The sequence below is a fragment of the Augochlora pura genome, chromosome 10 (genome assembly GCF_028453695.1).
Source record: "Augochlora pura isolate Apur16 chromosome 10, APUR_v2.2.1, whole genome shotgun sequence".
Classification (NCBI taxonomy): Eukaryota; Metazoa; Arthropoda; class Insecta; order Hymenoptera; family Halictidae; genus Augochlora; species Augochlora pura.
Window position 1 is genome coordinate 4,771,210 of NC_135781.1, and position 24,206 is coordinate 4,795,415.

Sequence of the window (24,206 nt, forward strand, 5' to 3'; positions counted from 1 at the left end):
CCCCCCCCCCCCCGACCGTTTCGCCGTCTCCCACCGGCGCGGGGGCGGCGGAGGCCCCCCCCCCCCCCCCCCACGGCCCACCTCGGGCCACCAATTATCCTCGCGCATGATTCGGGAACGCGCCGTTTACACCGCGCGCGGATACGGGATGAAGACCTACTCGCGTAGCATAATGTACAATGACTATACTGCGGGGCAGGCCACCGCACTAAGCATTGCGGTTTAAGCCGCGCGGACGATGTATGCGCCGTGATTTCGAACTACGGTGGAACCCGAGTAGTTGTGCTAAATGGTTCGCAAACTAATGCTCAAAATTCGGGCAATGTCACGACGATAGCGGGGTACCTACGGGCGACGGAGGCCGCGGGAGGAGCAGGCCGGGACGGACCTCTGCCGAAAATGGGATCGTGGGGAGGGGGGGCGGTTAGGGAAACCGGGCCGCGGTAAACGGCGAAAAGAGGAAACAGGGGCACGGGGGGTGGTAGTTACCGATGCTCCGGAGATCCTCCTTGGTTCAAACTTTCAAACATCGAATTAAATAAAACTGCCTCTTTCGTTTCTGTCGTCAGAGAGAGAGAGAGAGATAACTCCCGCCCCCTCTCTCTCTCTCTCTTTCTCTCTCCGTCTTCTTCCGGACTACTTTGTTCGATCAACTGTGCGACGACGAAACGAAATGACTTTGGCAATAATTAGCAACGAATTTCGACGGGCTCCGACGGATTTGTATCGGCGATATCGATCGATCGGCCGGCAACTCGAGTCTTTGTAACTCGACCGGATGTTTATTCGTTTACAGTGTTTGAAGCACTCCCATCGCGGGAATCAATAGCTTTAGTAAAGTAATAGTGTTGTGGTCTGGAAGCTGAAGTCGGCAGTTCCGTGGGAAGTGTCTTCTCGAGGAACCGCCTGTAGTTGTAGTGAACGCGATTGCGTTATAATCTCTTGATTTCACTTGTTCAACCGTTTGTGAGAGTTTATCAAAATAGTGGAAACAGATTGGTCAGAGAATTAGATGATGCATGAAAAACTCAAGGAGAAAAATGATCTCTATGTATCCTGATCTTTTATTTTATAGGTAGTCGAATTGCATTTGTGCAACTTCTGGAATGATATGTACCCCAGGATCAATGTAGCGATAATAAATATTATAAAAGATTGTATAGTATTCCGTATAAATTAACGTATAAATTATTAATTATTATCAATTTTTCGTACAAATTAAATAATAATAAGTATATTCCCAGTATCATTAAATGTAGTAGTAATTTGGTGCTACTACTTGCTGCCGTGCTACTACTTGCTGCCGTGCTGCATTGCTTCTCACAAATTCAATCGCGATTTCCCTCCGTTTGTTTTGCAAATTGTACAGAAACGGTGGACAATAAAAACTGTGTCCGCAGCTCCATACCGAGACGATCCGAAGGTAGTTTAGTACCGTTCTGTACACTGGGATGCTTCAATTTTGCATAATAATTTCTTGCTACTTTTCCTCGCATCTGTCTTCCGTTGCCCGCGCCCTTCCTATTTCATTTCTCAAACGCGCTTTGTTTATATTTTGTTCTGTCTCCGGTGTATCGCTCGAAATCTGTTTGTATCATCCGTATGCTTCGCCGGGAAGGCTCTGTCTGTTTATTTGAATAAACAAGCACGTCCGCTGAATTTTTTCCGGATTTTCTTTCCGTCCAGGGATCCTGGTAAAGTAAAGTTCAACTGAAAACAGCGCGAGCCGCTTTTTCCACCGAATAAAACGTTCCGATTTCACGCGACTTTTCCCCGCGTCTAATTAACGGGGCCAATTCGTCGCAAAAAAAAGTCTTCAGATGCGTTTACGCAGAAACGTACGTACGGTCGAACGTTCTCCGGCGAACATAAATTGCGATCTAGTAGTCAACAACTTCGGCGTCGAACTACTCGAAGCCGGGCGACCATTAAATGGCCGGCAAATCGTTGACCTTTGAACTCCTGGAACTTGGGGGAGGGTAAAAAAAAAGGAATGTTAAAATATCGGTGTCACGGGCTAAGTAGAGGCTCGACTCTTTAAAAATGAGCGCCGGCAGAGCGTTATAAGATTATTTTATACGAAGTTAGAGAGAGAGTTCGAAGTTCGACAATCTCTCCCGACCATAATTCACCCTTTAATTAGTTCCTACAATTCCGTGGTGTAATATATCGTTTCGCAAAAAGAAATTGATCTTCCGTCGCCGAAAGGGGCGAAATACCTGTTTACGTTCAACCGTATTTAATTCTGACCGCGGGCGAACGGCAAACCTGACACGTTCAAGACAAACGTCTTCAAACCGGAGACTCGCGAAAGTGGATTCGCGTTCTTATACATTTTGATTAGTTCCACCCTAATTATTCGATCGAACTGCGTGGCCCATTCTCGCGACTCGGCGAGCACCGCTCGCTCAATGGATTTATCCTAACTCGTCGCATAGTTATGGAATAAACCGGGTTTGATTCAAAGTCGTAGTCGTAAAGGAAACTAGCTCAAATTTGACGGCAATTACCCAGATTACGATGGGGCGAGGCAGATGGATGATCGAAGAGAAAAAGAGGAGGGGGGGAGGGGAGAGATGCCGTAAATCACGGTACATTAACTGTAGTCGGCGACGGTGTTGGACCGGGATTCAGAAGTTTGGAAACTTTTGCTTTGCCAGCGCGGGATTCGTTCCGATTTTTATAGTAACAGAAGTGGATGCGATTAATCGAGGCGTTTATAAAACCAATTGTTGGTAATTTTCCGAGCCGATCGATCACGGGATGAATTCCGCCGGTACGTAAGCGGTGCGCTGATGCCGGAGCTTGAAACCATGAACGTCGATGAGGAATAGCATTGTTTAATGTAGCAGTGTACTCACATTATAGCAGCGAACACAGCAGTGCACATAATCCCGTCTTTTCGAGCGGAATAATTGTTTCAGAATTGATTAAAATGACCTAAACATTTTCGACATATTAGACCGATTAATTTTGTGGAGAATGAGAATACGCAACAATTTTGTTAGATTACAAACAATTGGGACAATTGACCTTGTTTAGCTTCTTTATCCGAGCTTTTAATGAAAATTTAAAAGATGTGTTTTGAGAATTGAAAATTTTATTGTAGTCAATTGATGTTGATAACTTTAATATTAGTTCTTAACATTCGATGTTCGTGGAAATAACAATTTCTTCCGAATTTAAACTTAGAAGCGTAACCTCCTACTTCACCAATAAGTTCGAGTTGTCAATAGCTTTAGAGTCAAAGGATGAAGTGACTGAAATGTAAAGCACGGTCGCAGTTCTATTGTAAACAGAAAAGAAATTTTTTGCAATTTTTATCGCCGCTTTGATCGACGCTTTTATAGCTGTTATCGCAGCTTCAACATAAACGTTTATTTTTATTTCCGATATAAAACCATCGTTTTACGACTGCGGCACGATGCAAAACCGATTCCCGCCCAAGTTCGAATACGTTTATTATTATAAATACCAGTGTTCGTAGCGTGTCGTTCGTAAGCCAAGATTCGAAGATATAAGAATTCCGTGTTTACTGGGAGAGATGTTGGAAACCAGATGTAGGAAACATAGTGCTTAAATTATTCCTTAAAATTACTATTTAATTTATTACTGTTCTATTTGTTATTATTATAGAAAAGGTCGATAAAACACACACGAATTAGTGGGTTAAAATAATGGTAAGTAAGTCAGATTTATTTAAATTTTGACTCGCGCCTTAAAATGTTATCCATCGATGCCAAAATTTTAAAAAGACAAGTAAAATAAATGATAGAGTTATCATGAATTTTTGTCATTCCCCGTATGTTCACTGCGTTTAGTTTCGTTATTTTAATAAATGCAAACATTCGAATTTAATAGCACGTGCAAACTGTTTGCTTCGTGAACGTTTTAACGCGTAGTTTAATCTTTCCGCGATTGCAACGAAAAAAATAATAAAAGTTCTATTCAGGACACGTTCGTCAAGACTCGATCAAGTTTCGTTTAATTGCGCGAGCTTCTTTCGCGTTGATAGAAAAAAAAGGTGAACAGGCAAACCCGGCACCGGAATGAATGAATTCTCTTTCGAAGTACGTTACGCAGCCGGCAGCAGCCCGTCGATCGCCTATTGGATTTGGTGTAGTTGTAACGGGAAATGGGAACAAGGTTCAGTTTATTTTTCTATGCATAGCAAATCTCATTTCCTATGTGCCTGTATGCGAAACAGATATCTTATTCCCATACGTGCAATCAAAATACAAGATTCCTCGGATATTTCTCGATACCCGGCCACCGGATTGCTGTTCGCGTCGGGGAGGCGCGAACCAACGCGCGTGCAATCTTCTGATTTACGCCGCGGTCGCCGCGATCGTTTATATACTTCTAATTGCGACGATTTATTAGGCCGCGCTCATGTTGGGGCTGCGATAAAAATTACGAGAGCATCGATCAGACGAAAGCTGCGAAATATTTCTTTTCTCGGTTTGTTTATAATCGAGCGGCTACCAGGTTCCAGTCATTTAACACGTTCGCGTAGCTATTACACGTCGGATGCCGCGTCATCCGTATCTAGAGATCAAATTATTTATTTCATTTAACCTTAGACAACCTTGATCGAGAAATGCAGTTTAGAACCTTTCCTTTGGATTTATTTACAGGAAAATAAACAAGTATTTTTCTTTGGGTTTTTATAGTCTTATTTATATTTTATATATTTTTTTTAGTGATAGATATTTATAATTTGATTGCAACTGTTTTCTTCATTGAAATGATATAATAAGCTGCCATTTTCGAAAGGGCATTTCGAAAATCAATTTTTGATTTGATTCAAAATTAATCGAAAATACCTTGAAAACGAATATCAATTATACCTTGATTGTACAATATCGTTATTTCAATGCATTGAAAACAATTCTTTTGCAAACGTATTTTTTGAATCATACATTTCAAGAAAATACAATTTAAAAAGGGAAAATATCTTCATATTTTTCATGACTATTGACATTAATCAAAGATATTTTAATTATCCAAAATTAAAAATGAATTTTCCTGTCTTACCTTCTCGATGTTTGTTCCACGAAATAAATTGTATCGACGAAACGTACGTGTGCAACAAATGCGAACGGCTTTTTTTTTCTACTTTGACATCGTTCAGCCGAAAGCAGCTTAATGGTTACCCCGTAGCTGAACGCAACAGCTAGAAAATCGCGTTGCGTGTCGCGGCGCTGAAACCGCTTCTATAATGATCGCTAGCAAAGCGATTGCGTAAACGCGAAGGCACACCTCGGAGGTGAGGGATGATCGGGTTTTTTCGCTGTTACGAAATTGTCGATACGATTGGCCGGGACGGTGTTATCGGCCAATTAAAAGGCATTTTAATTTCGCCCGGTTCGGTTGCGGGACGGTTGTTTGCGTTCGCCGGATTTGAAAACAAGGGGCTCGAGATTGCGTAATCATGGTAAAAAGGATTTGCGAACGATTAGGGCGGCGGATTCGTAAGACGAGCAAACATAGGGGTGGCGGACGCGACAAAACCCATGGGAAACAGTTCAAACGCGCCTCAACGAGGAAGGATCGCCGCGATGGAACGAGTTTTTTAGCATTTTGTTTGTACTTTTTTTCAGCCCCCCCCCCCGTGTTTTTTAATATTTTCAATAGATCGCTATTACGATTGGTTTCTATCGGCCCGGGGGGGGAGAGGAAAACGATATGGTTGAGTCGAGTAATCGAACGCACGCGGATATTTCTCTCCCATTCGCAGCTGGGCTACGGCCATGTTGTTGTTTTTAACTTCGTTATGCCTAGTTTTTCAATTGTGTATACGCCATTTGATTGATGTTCCACGTTTCTTTTTTTTTTTTATCACGCACAGCCCGGTTCCCATCCCGTCCATTCGGCTGAACGGTAAATTCGAGAATGCTACTGTTTAACCAACACACCGAGATCTATTCTTCATTGCAGTTTATCGTCGCGCCCTGCCGTTTCGAATCTATTGTAATTCTAGCCGTAATGCCCGCGCGTTAACCCGCGAAACTCGCGATTTTTTTAAATTTCGCCCGCCCGATTGTGAAATATGGGAAGTATAAATATTCGGTTTCAAGTGTCGCACCGGCCGATATATTCGAATCTATTTTTCAATCTCGCATATCACACTTACTGCGCGTAATAATGGAAATAAATCCCTTAAAAAGCGATCCGTTAAGTCCGGCCGGCAAATTGATCTATCCGGTGGAAAAATCGCCGAAATACTCGCGGACTTCTTTCGCATAGCTGAGCAAACATTCGGTTTCGAACCAGTACATTAAATGATCATTATCTCGCTATTCAGTTCCTAATGGCTGATTCAAATTGGTGGCTATTCGATGCTTGTTAGTCGTACAGTTGTTAGAAAACGACCATTCTACCTCGTCGCTCGGGAATGGTTCTTTTTTAACGAGAGGATCTCCGGAGAAATTAATCATGTTATCTGAAATTTTTTTTAAACATTTTGTTATTAGAATTGCGATTCATATTTTCGCTGTATTGTCGATCTTTTAAAGATTTGTTCACTGTAACCTTGCAGTTTTTTCTTTTCTATATTCACCGTATATTTTATATTTTAAAATTGAGATTATTCTTATATTCTTCTAATATTCTTTAACAAAATTTTATAAACACATTTCGTATTGCAGTACATTTTACAGTAAATTAAATTTGATTATTATTCAAAGGATGCAGACAAATAGAGGGAGTATGATCAATTTTTTGTCCGTCTTTCAGTTACATTAACTAAGCTGATAATTGTTGATAATTGTCTTCCTCATTTGTAACACCCTGCGATCGAGCAGAAACAAACAATTGCATGGACGACGAATCGAGCAAGAATTTTACATAAACACTTCCCGTTCCGCCGATTGTCACGTGGCTCGTCATGGTTGCACAGTGACGGGCGTATCAAAGATTCTTGCCTAATTAACAACCCACTCATGCACCGTAAATTGAATCATCTTATCTTCTGTTCCGACACTATTTCCGCTTCCGTAGGCCGCATCCCCATCGGCTCGCAATAGGTGTAGGGTATCGGGCGTCGTTTCTGCCGCGGGCACACGTTATATGGGGAAAGTGACGAAAGTGAACGACAGGAATAATGGACAGGTTTGGGTAGGGTGGCTTCCCGTTCAGTAGGGGCATTTGTTCCGCTGACAGTAACTTGTGCCCGTAATAAACATGCCGTGCCAGCGGATTGACTGATGATACCGTTCCCCGTTGGATGTTATTGGTTGGCTCTATAACATTTGCCAGTATTCAATATCTCGACAGCGGTCTGTAATTATTCCCGTGGTGCGTCGCCTCTCTCTCTCTCTCTCTCTATGCCTTTTTCTTTCTCTCTAGCTTCTGTTGCCACAGTTTTTTTTTTTTAATTTCGACACAGTGTAAATTTATTTTCGTGAACCGTGCAGGAAGTCGCGGCTCACAAGAAATGGATGTTTACCACCTGGCTAAACGCTGCACTAAAAATGGCCCCCGAAAACTGAATAGAATTTTATTTTCGTCTCGCGGTGCAGTAAATTGGTCCAATTAATGATTTGTAGAGTATGACGTAAGAACGATCCGATAATATTTTTACAGGTACCTGTGAATGTGCAGAAGTTTCTAAAATATCTAATTATTAGTAATTATTCAATTGCAGAGTTTATACCTGTACATAGTAGGTTTTGCAACATGTAGTTTTCTATGTAATATAAAACAATTTACATTGTGCCAGGATAATGTCATCTAATGGTACCTGAAAAAGGTACCATCAACTTTTCAATTTATTGTAGAAAGAAATTTTGTAATTATATAATCGATCTTCGCAAGATTTAAAAGCCACATCTTGACTCATCAGTACTGTTTTATAAATCTAGACGTATCAGCACAAGAATCTCATAAATCATGATTTTGTCTTTACCATTTCTGACGTTCCAGACTCTTTCAAACTCAGCATAGTAAGATATTTTAAAAAAGAGCAACGAGATTCGTCATCTGGAGCACGCAGCCGTGGAAACTCTGTTTGCCCGCGAGAATGCATAGTGCAGAACGCATTCTGGATTAAATCCAGAATAAAAATAAATTCTGTTTCACTCGTAGAGTAAAACTCTCTTACGCGCATTTATTAATAAATTCTTGAACGTGTAGCGCACTTCATATCGAGAAAGCGGCACATTTTACTCTGCGTCATTCTGTCTTAATGCTTACCACGAATAAGAAAATACTAGTTCCAATGAGGAACGAATCGCAGCAACAAGACTGCGTTCGAACAGATACGTAAGTCGACTGAATATTCTGTCGCGGCGCGTGAATAAAGACGGAACATTCGAAACCGGTCGTTTGACGACAGTATTCACAAAAAGCAAACAGGGCAGATTGGGTCTCGCGATTGCAAAACAGAAAATCCGAAACCGGTGATTCGGCAACATTGATGGAAGTTCGAAGTTCCGACAAACAAAGGCCGCAAATTTTCTCCAATAATTACGACCGAAAAATCCGAAACCGGTCGTGCCACGTGATCGATTGATTGGTGACGAAAACAAAGAGAAGGGATAGAGGTTCTTGGTGCAACTTGCGGGACAAAGTCCGGATAAATCTTCCGAGCCACTTTGTGTGCTAGGGAAGATCGACAATCGAAAAAAAGAGAGAGAAAGGAGAGAGAGAGAGAGAGAGAGAGAGAGAGCGCTGGTCTCGGTAGAACAATTTCTCGTCTAATCTCCGCAGGTTAGTTTCTTTATTACAGTTTTCCCGCGGCGCCCAGGTAAACAGGGATTAATCCGCAAGGGGTGTTTTAGCCCGATGCGACGCGAGCCACTTTTATCTAGTTTGCCCGCGAGCTGTAACCTTTCGAAAAAATCCACCACCGAAGGAGCTTCCTTGTGAACCGGCACACGGCAACCGCAGCGTTTCCGCAGCCGTAGGTCGTCAGCGCGCCGCGGTTCCCGCCGCTCGATGTAAATCATTCGCGGCTGATTTATGGGGGCGGGCAGCGCGCGCGCGCGCTCGCGGATTATGTCGCGGCTCTGGTTGTTCGAAATTTTATTTAGCCGGGATTGAATGGATCGCGCGCGAGTTACTACGGCGGACGGAGGGGTTAAAGGGAGGTGTGTAGGAGAAGGGCCCCGGGAATCTGGAGAAAGCCAGCCACGGGAACACCCTCGGGCGTGATCGTCATTATCATAATTCTTTCTCAATGTCGGCTAACGAAGGTGACACTGAATGCGTGGAGGAGCACCCGTGCGCGTTCGCGCATCGGAGCCAAACAACGGGCCGTCCCTGAACAGGTGGGGGAGGGGGGGGGGTGGTTGCCGCGGGAGGCGGACGGGACCACCTGGCGGTGTATCCTCTCTGTGCACGGACCAGCCGCGGGGTGCAACTTAATGAGCTTCCTGTGTTGGTTCCGCTTGTACCGTATAACCTGCGCCTCTCGCTCTTTCCTCCTCGTCCTTCCTATTTTCCAGGCCTCGCAAACCCCTTTTCTGCAGACCCTGTCGCCTGATACCAGCGACCGGCGAAATCTGACGCGCGGCAACCGGTTGCTCGCAAGACAACCGATCTGCGAAACGGCGATTCCGCGAACCAGACAATTCTGCCAACCGTGGAGCATCAACTATCTTGTCTTTGCGTCACAGTTATCTTTGCTCCACAGTTTCTGTCACGAAGCGAAACTCTTGTAACTGGACTGCGGATTTTATGCGATTATCGTAGAAATGATTAGGAAAAATAGGGAAATATAAGATGTTCGAAAATATCTTCTCTACATTCTATTGAAATGATTGAACGAAGAGATTTTATCTCATTTTTGTTTGTTAGAATTAAGGTAGACAGTTTTTATTTTGCATATAGATCCGTGCTCTAGTTAGAGCCGAAACGAGGGCAAATTGCAGCCAATAATCAAGCCGTTAACATTTGGCTTGAAACGATTTTGGTTATTAATTGGTCATTATAAATGACTAGAATATTCTTGGTTATGATAATCATTATAAATGGCAGAAATAGATTTTGGTTAGAAATAACCATTAAAGTACTGCAGTCTAATTATTGCCATTACTGGAATGTGCATTTGTAAACCGGTAAACATTGTAATTGTTGGTTTACTTTAATTATTTTTTACATTATTTTTAAGCATTTTCATAGTACATAGATAAGGGTTGTTTTCACCCTGTGCTTTTTTTAACTCTTGAAGCGGAATGCGAATCGAAATTGCGAAAAGGCAATTTTCCAAAGCTTAATTATTCTATAATAACAAAAAAATTTACGGCCAAACGACGGTGAAGTGTTAATAACAGTCGAATGAAATGAGTGAAACCAATTGATTTAATTATTAGTGATAGGTCGGTAAAAGCAACCGATATTTGATTACCAAAATGTAGTATGCATTGAAACGAAAGGTAAATGCTGATATTCAAAAAATGGATCAAAATAACGAGTCTCTAGAAGAATATCGGTACAATAGAATAGTCGTGAATGAAATTCTCGCCTATTTGTACGATAAACCCAGTTGCGCGTGTGAGCCGATTTAGATCGAACAATTTCAGTATCAAACAGCTCTGTCTAAAAATGTACACGTAAGAGATACCTACCATGGAGGATCCTATTGTAATGCAAGTTTGCCCGTTGCTATTTGCGCCAACCGAATCGCACCAGTTAGATGGATGTTTCTCACACCTTTTGTTTACAACGAACGGTGCAGAGAAATTGCAAAACGTGATGCTTTACACGTTTACATTGTTCAACGATGGACGAGATCTTTTTGTTCCGTTAGAGACTGGGCTCGGGGGCTTATTTTTTCATTCTTCCTTTGTTACAAGCTTTGCTTGTAACGGAAGCTCAAACGAGGTTTCACGAAGCTTGAGTTTCAGACTGATTATCAACTTGCTGGCTTAATTACGGTGGACGCGGTTCCGGATTTATGGATTCGGCGAACCGGATGGTTCCATTGATTATTGGATACTTATCCATTGGGGTGTTGTCTTGGATATTATGGTGGTAATTGTTTACAGAAACGTATTCAAATCCGCGAATATTTATCGTTGTTCCTTTCTATTTCATCGAACGCAGATTTCGTTTATTACAAAGATCAATGAATATATTTTTGGAAAAATTATTGTTACACTATCTTCGTAGAAGTTACCATTTTCAATGTCCCCCTAATCTGTTAGACGTCCGAATAAAAATCGCCAGCATCGATTCCAACGAACAGGAAGTAAATAGTAATTTCTTTTTATTTCTCCCCTCGAAATCTTTCTCTTCCTCCGAACTTCTTTCATTCCCCTGTTCCCTGAATTCTTTCTTCGTTTGAATTTCCTAAACTCGTTCAGTCCTCCACCGCCTTCGCTCTTTCTTCCTCTGAATTTCCCGAACTCCTTCCCTCTGTTTGATAAATTTCCAAGGATCAGTCTTGTTTCTTCTCCCTCCAATTGCGTAAAGTCTGACGCTGTAATTAAGTGCCTAGTATTCGAACGTTCGCGTCTGCTCCGAGAATCCACTGCGCGTTCCAATTTGCGAAATAGAATTTCCAAATTCCCCCGATAATTGCGCTAACGCACGATAGAATTTTTCCAAGGCACAACATCCTCGCGATCTTTCTGCTTCGGACGTCTTTATTATTTCTGAAAATAGTTTTTTTGGTTCCAAAGTTTCCGTCACGATTAGGCGATCATTTCCAAAATGCCGGTAGAAGTAAACTGGCACCGTTCGCGGCGTTTCGCTATTTATTATTCAGCGATCCTCGCTCTCTACAGAATGCCCGGCTATCCGGCCCTTTGAAAATTCCGCTTTGAAGGGACAGCCCATGCGAGAGTAATCGCGGCGCTGCTCAGACGTACTGTCCCCGTCTATGGCGCCATCGCCGCGAATTTTCCGACATGGATTCTCCCCGGCAATTATTGGTGGATTCCGCTGGTACGACTTGGTCGCTCCGCCAGTGCATTACGCTCTCGAGCGGCGGAGCCACGCCGATAATTCGCTGCGCACTTGACATATTATTGTATTAGGACCCATAATGGCCTATTTCCGTGTTGCCACGGTTGATGTTCACGGGATCGATTCACCCACGGCGCGCCGAGCTTACACCGTGCCGAACAAACTCTCGCTGACTTTCTTCCGATTGTCTCTGCGACAGGCTCTGCGGGGAATGCCATTAGCGTGCTTCGTTCATGAGCCTGTTAGTTAACTCGTCCTTTGTGTCTCGCATCAAAAGTCGCGGGACCGTGAAGAAGCGGTATGTATATCGTTTCAATTCCGCGCACACGACGAAAATTAAAAGACACGAGACTTCATACTTTTCTCTCACTTTCAATTAGCGACGACAATGGTTTCTTCAATTACCCGACGCGAAAGACCTTTCCTTAGAGCGATTTCGTTTAGTCTAAATCTCGGTTGGTCAAAGAATATTTCAATAGAATTATTTGAAATTGTAGCACACAGAATTTATAGCTTCTCTTTGACCACATTTCTGTCATATATTTCAAAAGGATGCGATGTTTTTGGTACAGTCATCTAGATTATTTGTCTGCAACCCCTTTTTTGTTGACGTGTCAAAATCAAGACTATTAAGCCCTCTTGCAGCGAATAATGAGAGAAATTTTAGCGAGAAAACAACTGCAATGTGCTTTTAAATTTTAGACGTACAAATTCAAAATTACGATTCTAATTATTATAAAAATAAATATACCTTCAAGTAGGTCACTCGGTGTCCCACACGGCTCATAGATTGTCAACTATGCAGATTCGCGAAACGCAAGCAATCGCGCGCATTAACAAGATAACGTCACGTAAGCATAACAAAAGCGAGCAGCGTTTTTATTTCGCTCTTCCAGCGAGACAAAGGAAAACTCGTTCTGACATTTTTCAAATAACGGGAAATCGTTGAATGATCCTGCAGCGTACCACCAGCGGTCCGCAGGAAAAGCGTGGTTAACGCGTACAATTAGAGATCGTATAATCGCGAAAATCTTGAAAATCGAACGGAGCAACGAAGAGGGAGGACAGGAGTGGTGCCAAGCTGAAACATTCGGTATTCGAGCTTATAGACTGGCGAAGAAAGCGCAACGAATAATTGGATGGCCGGAAATAATCGAAGACAATGGCTTCCGGTGGGGGTTTTTTCATCGGGAGTATAGGTATCCGGATAGTGGTTGCTGCCCATTTCAATTCAAGGGTTACGGGCGCCGACGCGGGATCGAATCCCGAAACATACTGGCGGCAGAAGGAGCTCTTAGCACTGTCTGATTCTATTGCGGGCATGTCTCGGAATTGAATTCCGCGGGTGTACAGGGAAGTGCAGGCACGCGGCGCTGTTCGTGATCATACCACCGTATAAAAGAAAACACAATTCGCGTACTGGTCCGGGAGAGCGCGGCAGAGACGCGCCGCGAGATTGACACTACAGAATTAAAACTCGCGAGAGGAAGCCGAGAGACGTGCAGAGAGTGCGCTTACAACACCGAAACCGGAGACCCCAACTCGTGAGTGAACCAACGCTGCTTAAATCTGGAAGAGAAATTTCGTTTTCCCGTGCTTTCTACGCTCCTCTCCCCGTCCGCTCTTTATTTCTCTTTCTCTCGTACTTTTGAGCTGCGAGGGCACTCCGGCTCCTGAAGAACCATTTGGCACCTGGGGCCAACTGCACGTCGTATTAACAATTGTAGCACTGCACCCAAACATCCTCATTCGCGGTCGCGAATCTCACTTCTTAGGCTCTTGTCTCGCGATTTTATTATTAATGTTCAACGATGGAGGAAAAATAGATTTTTTAAATTGTAAATATTATATATTATAGAATATATAGGAACATAGACAGATCGTGATTAAATAAGAAAAATAATTCAGTGTTTTTATTTAGCTCAGAAAATCTCGACCACCTTAAACTAATAATTTTTTGCTTAGACCGCTAGTCACGTTAAAAGTGTCGGAGTATTTTAGATTCTTCAACGCTTATTAAACTGGTGATAAATTGCCTTTTATTCCTTGAAACCGACGACAGCAATTTACATTAAAATCGTCAATTTAATCACATCACAGCTAAATGGCATCTTAGAATATCATCTCCCAAAAAAAGCATCCTAAACCGATAGAAGCAAGTGGTATTGTTCCCGACCTTCGACGAGAGTCTAACCGCATCAGGGATAATTTTTCCTTAAAATCTCTGAGAATCGAATAAATCCTAGGATTAAACGGGAACGGAGGTTGAGGGACCAGCTTCGTTCCCCGAGTGCCATTGACATTCGAACGTCCCGAATCTCCATGCAATTGTTGAAAGGAGGTTGCGGATCGAAGTGCTCGTTATCATGCCCTCGCCTACGAACACGTCCGAAATTACTGCGGTCTCTTTTACTCACTCCTCTTAAAAGCTAATCCGCTACAGATCCATCGGGTCTTATTACCGCCTAAATCAGAGGAACACGCAGTTAGGGGCGCACTCGACGTATAAACGGTGGATGAATGCTGCGCCGCGTTGCTCGCGGAACGTGAAACAAGGGATTCGCGGTCTAGCAAAGTGGCTGGCGGCACAATGTGCCAGGCTATCGCCTCTCTAAGCCTCTTTGCGGATACGTCGGAGGTTTTTTCATGCCGGGGTTTGCGCACAGTCGAAGCCGGTTTTACGGCTATTTGCGGCGATGACCCGTTTCTACAACGCTTGATCCCCTAATCGTCGTCTAGTTCGACTCCGTCGGCGAATTAACATAACTATGGCAGAGTTTTCGGCCCGATCTCTAGCCGGCATTCGCCATTTGCGGAAGATACGGCGGCGGACACGTGGACACCCTTTGCATGGTTGCGACATTTTCAAACCTCGGCTAAATGACTCGAATATTATCTCAAATGTTGGAGGAACTTGTTTACTGTATAATGACTTTTTTTTAAGATCTTCTTATTAATTGAAATTGTAATGAAAGGTAAAATGCTCTGGGTTTTTTATCTGAACTTGTAATGAAAATTCAAGAAATGAGTTTCGGTAATTTATATCAGTTCAACATATAGGAGTTTGGTAATAATAACAACAATGTTTATTCGCTTAACGAAATGAACATTTCGTTACATAATACGAAAATACGATAACAATCAAACGGATCGCAAACAAGAAACGGGAAAAGAGAAGTGTTTTTGCTCCGAGTAGAAATTGTTTTCATCGATTGACGAGAAACAAGATAGAATTTGTCTACTTCCTTTTTAATGGATTAAAGATAATATACTGTTATTTGTAAAATCTTTTAATTTTCACAAAGATCTTTAAATTGCTTTGTTCCGTCTCGGAACAACAATTCAGAGAAAAAATATTCAACGCAGAAACTCTACGAGGGCGAAAAACGTCAAAGCCATAAATCGGTCGACGTCGCTCCTCTTCAGAAATTCTATCGGACGACCAACCGACCAATCGAACACCACACGGGCCTACAAGCGCCCTTCGCTCAATTGATCGTGATTGGCTCCTTACCAGAACACCAAAAATGTATAAATACAAGCCATTTTTTAGAAACAAGACAGTACAGTTTTAGAAGCAAGCAGACGAACAGTCAGGAGTGAGAGAAACGCAGAAGCAATCAAGGGTGATCGGCAGTGACGCAGCGACGATCAAACATCAACCAAGGGAACAACCACCAAGGACAACGACCAACAAGGCATCGCTAACACTCATCAATCCAGCATCCGAGCCGTCACAGCCGAAACATTTCCCATTTCGCATACTATTGAACCTCTAATAAATTGTTAAACCTACAACACCTCGTTGATTCCTCAACATCTCATACACACGCGCCTTCGAGTAATCTGCGGCAATCACGTACGCAGACTCGACGCAACATTTGGTCCTTCGAGCCGGATTTACGATCGATATCGTAAATCCAATCCAACATCCACGAAGCAGCCGAACGGACACAGCAGCCGTCGGAACAGTGGACTCAAAAATCAACGAGGAAATCTACCGGACCCAGCAGCCGGAGACAACCACGCAGCAGCCCTACGGACATCCTCAGAAGGAGTGCAGCCGTACGGACATTCGCAGAAGGAGCAGCAAACATCGCAACATTGCAGCTTGGGGTGAGTCAGTGGTCACAATCCTTTCAAACAACCATCCCTAGTAAGCTCAACCAAAATGACTAGCCAAATCAATACTGCTCATTTCAAATCTTTAATGTCGAAACGCAAGGTATGCAAGGGACAAGTTACACGAATAAGAAACGCTTTAGAATCACCGGGAGATAAGAACGAGAATGAACTCATGACTTACAAAGAAAAATTACAACGGGTGGTACTAGACTACGAAAACGTACAATTAGAAATAGAACTACTAGACGAACAGACAGACTATTGGAACGAACGCGAAGAATTTGAAACAAATTGCGGAGACGTTGCACGATTGATCGGTATCGGTTTAATTGCCCAACGAAACACGCAAACGAATAATAGTAATAGGACATTGCAATCACCTAGCAATACGGTGAGTGGGCAGACAAATTCGCTTCTTCCAAGGATACAAATCAAACCGTTCGATGGTAACCCATTAGAATGGCGAGAATTTTATAATACCTTCGAGTCACTGGTACACAATAATGAGAACATACCCGCGGTCGAGAAATTTCAATTTTTAAAAAATTCGCTACGGGGCGAAATAACCACGGTAATCGCCGGATTAGAAGCCACGGAAGAAGAATACTACGTAGCTTGGGAACTATTAAAAAAGAAATGCGATAGGCCACGCCAAATAGTACACGCGCACTTAAAAATATTATTAGAATTACCGGAATGTACGCGAGACAATCCATACGCGTTACGGTCACTAAACGAGCAAGCGCAAGTCCGCGTCAAGGCTCTCAAAGCACTGAAACAACCGGTAGAACATTGGGACGCATTTTTAGTTTATATAATAGCAAATAAATTAGATAGAAACACGCGGCGAATCTGGGACAGATCTCTGGAAAATGAAGAGATGCCCAAATTTGAAAAACTATCCGAATTTTTAGACAAGCAATCGCGTAGTGACGAAGGAGAAGGCTTCAAAAACAACGGATATCATGCGCAGCAGTTAGATAGACGGTCACGCACGACCTATAACAGTCCACCGCTTAAAAACAAAGTTCAAACGTACACCGTTGCAAATAACATCAAGTGTGTCGTTTGCGCAGAACAACACATCTTGCGCTATTGCCCGCGTTTTCTACAAGCCAATGCTCACGACAGAATTTCAATTGTAAATCAAAATAGGCTCTGTTGCAATTGTTTACAAGCAAATCATACGCCGAGCCAATGCAGATACGGGAATTGCCGTAAATGCAACCGGAGACACAACACATTACTACACATAGAAAGAAACGCACAATCTGAGGACACACACATAGACGCGATTGATAATACTAAAGGGGGAATACCCAGAGCACTATCCGTAATACATAACGCGGAGGTTCTTTTAGGCACAACAAAAATAAAAATAATCGACAATTACGGACGGGAACACATTTGTCGTGCATTGCTAGATGGGGGATCGGAAACACATTTCATAACGCGACGGTTAGCTGATAAATTAAAATTAAGAAAAGATAAAATCAATTTAGCATGCGAAGGCTTAGCAAAAAATCAAACCGTCGCGAAGCACATCGTAAAAACAACGATAAAATCTACAGACGATTCTTTCAACGCAACCGAAAAATTCTTTGTACTAGAATGCATAACGGGAACACTACCTGCACGCCGTTTCGACCCTACCACAATTAATATCCCGGCAGGTATTGAGCTCGCCGATCCCGACTTTTACATGCCAGGAGACGTCGACATACTATTAGGAAACACATTATTTTACGAGGTTTTAGAAAGCGGAAAATTGTACATAGACAATAGCGCGCTAATAGTACAAAATACACGGTTGGGGTGGATCATCACAGGGTCGGTGCCCAAACAAAATAAAAACATAAAACCCACGGTCAAATGTCACACCGTAACATTGAACGCGCAAATTAACCGATTCTCGGAAATCAAGGAGCTAGCCAATAAAACATTTTTCTCTAAAGTAGGAACGTTATGCGAAAAACATTTCACTTCGCGCGATCAATCGCGTTCAATTAACCATTCAACCAAAGGTTTAGTCAACCATTGTTCAATCTCAGGAATTCGCGCCCGAGATACGCGAGTTAAACAAAGGCGGAACACTCCACAAAGAAAGTCGCGTATTAAGTTTGAATCCTTTTATCAACCCATCGGGTTTACTACGGGTAGGTGGTAGATTAAAAAACACTCCTATACCATATTCACAAAACATCAAATATTACTACCTAAAAATCATCACGTTACGAAACTTATAATACAAAATGAACATTTAAGAAATTACCACTCCGGCGCGCTAGCAACATTAAATGCGGTGAGACAGCGGTACTGGCCGATCGATGGCAAAAGCACCACGCGAAGAACAATTTTACAATGCGTGACATGTAGCAAGGCAAATCCTAAGATACCTAATTATCATAGCCAACCGTCCAAAGTAGCGCGTCACCGGGACACAAGCATTAGAAACCATCGATAGCTATTAATGTGGATCGTTTTGGATAAAGGAAAGGAAGCTGCGCAATCATAATAAAGCGCGGAAATTCAAAAAAAATATATTTAGCAACAATGTCACAAATTTGTTAGGACTTAAGCTGCCATCAGACAAATACAAATATAGTAGAAACGTGATTAAGCAATGACGGAATAAAATGGCATTTCTCTCCACCGCGCTCCCCGCACTTTGGCGGACTTTGGGAAGCCGCGGTCAAATCTTTCAAAAAGCACCTATACAAGACGTTAGGACAGACACTACTGACGTACGAGCAATTCGACACCTTAATAATTGAAATCGAAGCTATCCTAAATTCCCGCCCCCTAACCCCTTTATCATCAGATCCAAACGACCTAATAGCCTTAACACCCGGACACTTCCTCATAGGTGATCCATTGACCACTATACCCGAGCAGGATGTGCGAGAAATACGCACTAATAGGTTGTCAACGTGGCAACACATACAACACATTAAACAGCATTTTTGGACTAGGTGGCAAAGGGAATATCTACAGGAACTACATACACGACACAAGTGGCATTTGGGAGATGCCAACGCATTCCAAGAAGGAATGTTAGTTTACGTGAGGGACGAACAAACGGCTCCATTACAATGGAAATTGGGCCGAATCATAGCAGTCCATCCAGGGGACGACGGAATTGTGAGAGTCGCCACAGTAAGAACAGCGAAGGGCACCTATAAAAGAGCCATTAAACAACTGTCGCCACTTCCCATGGGCGACGACTAACTAGGGACCAGTCTCAATTCATTTTCACATACATCCTACCACCAAATCAAACCACTATATCGAGTATGTTGATCGCAAGTCTCTCAACGGGGGGAGTATGTTCCGTCTCGGAACAACAATTCAGAGAAAAAATATTCAACGCAGAAACTCTACGAGGGCGAAAAACGTCAAAGCCATAAATCGGTCGACGTCGCTCCTCTTCAGAAATTCTATCGGACGACCAACCGACCAATCGAACACCACACGGGCCTACAAGCGCCCTTCGCTCAATTGATCGTGATTGGCTCCTTACCAGAACACCAAAAATGTATAAATACAAGCCATTTTTTAGAAACAAGACAGTACAGTTTTAGAAGCAAGCAGACGAACAGTCAGGAGTGAGAGAAACGCAGAAGCAATCAAGGGTGATCGGCAGTGACGCAGCGACGATCAAACATCAACCAAGGGAACAACCACCAAGGACAACGACCAACAAGGCATCGCTAACACTCATCAATCCAGCATCCGAGCCGTCACAGCCGAAACATTTCCCATTTCGCATACTATTGAACCTCTAATAAATTGTTAAACCTACAACACCTCGTTGATTCCTCAACATCTCATACACACGCGCCTTCGAGTAATCTGCGGCAATCACGTACGCAGACTCGACGCAACATGCTTTAAGCGCGATAATTGGACTACGGGTAACAAAAATGAGTAATTAGAATTTCAAACAGTAAACGAATTACGTGAATGTAAAAATATCTCTGTACCATTCTCAGATAACTAAAATTGTTAAGCAAAAAAAGGGAACAATTTCTGCCCGCCTATTGTCCGTTGCAATTCACAAAGAACGTTTTTATTTCGCATAATAGTCCGCAGGTCTGGTGTAACTCCTCGCCGCGATGAGAAAAGCGCCCATTGCGGAACGTGTTGGCCAAAAGTTAATTGCCCGGTTAACAGGTTAATGGAAAATGTCTGAGCCTACCCGAAGCCTTCCGCGCGTCGGGCCCCGTGCACGCGTAAAGCATTCGTTCTTCGCGACGTAATTGAAACATCAATTCTCGGGGGGAGGGGGGAGGGGCGTCTTCCTTACGGCTGTACCGCGCGCATTGTGTTTTCGCGTCGCGAGCCGCGAAGGTAGGGCGAGTAGCATCTGGCCTCGAAACGAAACTCCGCGACGCTAATCCGCGGAGGATTGCCGGGAAGATAGTTCGCGCGGCGGGGAGTCCGAAGCCAAGGGGGGTGGGGAGAGCCGAACAAAGTCCGAATTGTCGGAAAACGCGCGTGCACGGTAATACCGCGGGACGTAGTTGCGCGTCGATCTCGCTTTGAAGCGATCGTTACGCGGATACCCCGGCGTGATAATTAAGAAGGGAACAACCGTTTTGTGAAAGCATTCGCCGACCTCCCACCGATGCTGCTCGAGCACTTAGCCCGACGGTGTGTCGTTTCTTTTATTTTCATTTTAATTAAGGAAGAGGTATTAACTTTTTGGTTTACCGGGTTTTTACCTTCTTGCGCCGCGCCGCGCCGCGCCTCGCGAAAAGCTAACACTGAAAACTCGAACAGCACTTTGTCTCGTAATTATTTTCTCCATTTTTACTTTAATTAAGGAAGACGCGCGCAACTTCTTCTCTACTCTATTCTCTCTCTCTTCTCTCTCTCTCTCTCTCTCTCTCTCTCTCTCTCACTCTTTTTTTTTTATGCCGAAGGCTCTTTTGTGCCGCGGAGAGACACGCTCGCGTAAAAAACGCGAACTCTGAAAAACTCGAACGACATTCGGTCTGCTAATTAGTTTTCGCCGTTACTGCGCGAACAGGCTTCCGCGTCGATTCTGACGCTCCCATCCGGCGAGCGAACACTGTTTCTGGATCTGTTAATATTTTTCTGCTGATCTTTTCGGTCGGGATAAGTCGATGCTGAAACTTGCTGCCTGTTCTCTCGTCTGGACGTAATTCAACCGTGGAACTTCGTCGCACAAATTAATGCCATCGATGAATTAGCACAGCAATTAACGCTGCTAGGTACATTTCAATCGTAACTTGACTCTGACAAACTTTTCAGGGACGTCCTAATTTTTTCACGCGACTGGGCGAATTTGTATCTTAATTGTGACAGAGATAGGTAGGTTAACATTGAAACAGAAAATTAACACGCTAAGTAATTTAATCGTAAAAGTAATTTAATTAACCTTTTACGGTCGCGTGTCGACTCTCAGCCATCATTTATTTACTTTTTTTTATTTTCACATAAAATTAAAACATATTGTCGCGTTCTCTTCGTTCAGCGAAAATTAACTCCGACCATCGTGACACCTATACATAAATTTAATACGACTGCAAAAGGTTAAAAGGAGTAGATCAAATATAACATAGCAAGAATGTTTAAACAATGTGAAATTATTACCGCATTGCCGTCGACTCTGTACAATGATTTATAAAATACATGTCTACGTAATTCTGAAAATTTGCATCAGTGTTCTTGTTATCAAAATTCAATATTATTGACTGCATTATCTCAACTTGTACAGCGTCCTTTATTATGATTTTAGATCACAATAATCGTCAGGCAGGTAAAAATTAAATGCCAGTATAAAAATACAACGCCTCGTTGAAGGGGACATTAAATTCGTTGGAAGAATCGCACTTTGATCTAACGAGGAAAGATCTTTAACGTTATAACTCACGATTCGCGAGAGATAGAAAGAAAGTTTACTGACAAAAGTTGTTTTAATTAGATCTATTGTTCCTTCGTAAAAACTTTCTTTTTCCACCTCTCCATCGTCCGCAAGTTCCAACACGAAATCGACGAATATGCGGATTTTCTATAATCCTCTACATACCCGCAAACTTTGGCGATCATTTCAATTTTGCGGCTTGTAGATCTTTCTTGTTCAGATCCAGAGCTTTAAAATTTGAAGATTAGAACAGCAGACATTTTGCCTAGATTTTGCTAGAGACGGGATCAAGCACGTGTATTACCAGTAGATGCGAATCTAGATGGATAGTGGAGCATGAACGTTATTCAAACATATGCATATGGCTGCCACTTTCTACCACTGTATTTCTACATTCGCGGAATTCGTTCTATATATGTGAGCGGGTTAGAATAATGGGTTAGTATCACCGTTAGAATTATGCTATTCAGCGAATATTGGTAAACCCGTCGAAAATGAATTGTTTTCTTTGTATTCAAAATTGTCAGAACTTTACCCTCTGATATTGCAGCTTTCATCCCTAAGAAAACCCACGAGGATATGGTAATGAGATTTGCGCGAGCAAAGTTACCGAGACAAACCAACCGAGTAGTAAAAGTTAAAATACTTACAAATTTTAAAGAATTGCAAGGCTCAAAATCTCAATAAATTAAAAAGAACGAGATCGGTGATTTTGACCAAAAATTTGGTATAAACATCGACAACACGAATCCAACGACATCGATTCCGGATAACGAATATCAGCGCCGTTCTGGTAGCGATTCGGAATTAAGACGGTCTGTTCCGTGGCGAATAGCTGCCGAGCTATTTAGCTTTTAATGTCGCGAAGAAACGGCTGAACTCAATTATGCCGGCTCCACGCGAAACAATTGGCCGGGGCCGAGGAGCTAGCGAGCACACGCCCGCGTTTGTTAAGCAATAATTTCGTGCTCGCAACATTAGGTGCTGTGTTATGTAGAATGCGCGGCAGCTCAGGGCACAGAAATAGCTTGACGAAAATTATGTCCGCGGGAGAATTCTTGCGGTTATTGTTGACTGTTTCGCCGGAACAGATATTGTTACGCCCGCCGTCCTAACCTGTGGAACAATGCGCGTACCGTCCGTTCGGCCGCCCCCAGACCGGACGATTCCCTGCGGCGATCGCCCGACCGTACGAAACAATCAATTTCGAAAGTTCGAAAAGTTCCGTCGAAATCCTCGAAAGAATTTCGTGGCAGGGGCCGCGAGATGTACGTTACCGCGGAACGGTCGTCGTCGCCGTTCTGCGACGACGTTTTATGCGCGATATCTCTCATGCCCTAACAATGCCAGCCGCGGGACTCGGTCGTTGCTTTTGTATCAAACCGCCGGATAGAACGCATAATTTCACCCGCGCCAAGGCGCGCGCTTTTGATTTCGCGACAGCTACGGGCGAGATGGACTCAAATCGTTAGTTATTAACGCCGTGAATTCTCCGACGATTTCGTGTTCGTTGCCGCTGCAGCCGCACGAAACCTTAAGCATAAATCTTGTCCTACGCGCCACTTTAGAAGCAGTCACTTGTTACTAGGGGTAAGGGTTCCGATCATTTAGGTGGAACGGAACACGGTCACTTTCGTTTATTCGAACGATAATCGCAATGGTAAGACAAAGAATCATAAACGACATTTTACTGTAACGTTTGATGTTATAGTAACCCTTTGCACTCGGAGCCATTTTAACTGTGTGTCTAAAATAATTTCCCTGGCTTGCAGTATTTCTATTCTATTCCCATTATTTTATTTCTATTTTAGTAATGCCTCAAAGTTGCTACTCAAGGGTAAAGGGTTAATAGAATAAAACTGTTTAAGTACAATATTAGTTCACTGTATATTCTAAAAAAAAATTATTAGAAGATAATAGCGTGTTAAAAAAATTCTGCTAGATTCCCAAAACCACGGTCTTTTAAATCATTCTAGTTTTATTAACAAATTTCTGATGGAGTCTCTAGAAAAAATTTCGAAAGATCACTTACAATTTTTGTTGTAACTTCGTATGTTAAAAAGGAGACTTCTAGCAAAATCTTCATAATTCCAATAAAAATGAATATTTTCAAATAATTCTGATTTACAATATGGAACATCATTCCAAAATTTTAACAGATTCTTTTTAAAAAATAAATAGAAAATAATGAAAGAGCAATATCTGTGTGATAAATAGTTCGTAATTTCGAACCAGAAGGTTCGAATCTAAGCTAAAGGTCACAGTTAACTGAGAGAAC

At 42.8% G+C, this 24,206-nt stretch overlaps 2 protein-coding genes across 2 annotated transcripts in view; both read left to right on the forward strand.

Annotated features, from left to right (window-relative positions):
* LOC144475981 (lachesin) overlaps nucleotides 1–24,206 on the forward strand; it is an 82,258-nt gene that overhangs the window by 5,053 nt on the left and 52,999 nt on the right. The gene's annotated exons all lie outside the window — the stretch shown is intronic.
* Nucleotides 11,993–19,524, forward strand: LOC144476560 (uncharacterized). The gene is made up of 3 exons (XM_078193657.1): nucleotides 11,993–12,154; nucleotides 15,854–16,029; nucleotides 19,011–19,524. Exons 1-3 carry the CDS (start codon nucleotides 11,993–11,995, stop codon nucleotides 19,264–19,266), a joined length of 594 nt encoding a protein of 197 aa, XP_078049783.1. The 3' UTR covers nucleotides 19,267–19,524.

Excerpts from the sequence above, each read along its gene's own strand:
- LOC144476560 (XM_078193657.1), top strand. The coding sequence starts at position 11,993 with ATGGCCTATTTCCGTGTTGCCACGGTTGATGTTCACGGGATCGATTCA. Across the intron at positions 12,155-15,853 it reads CGTGCTTCGTTCATGAGCCT|CAGCCGAACGGACACAGCAG; the intron begins GTTAGTTAACTC and ends ACATCCACGAAG. Across the intron at positions 16,030-19,010 it reads TCGCAACATTGCAGCTTGGG|GTGGCAAAGGGAATATCTAC; the intron begins GTGAGTCAGTGG and ends TTTTTGGACTAG.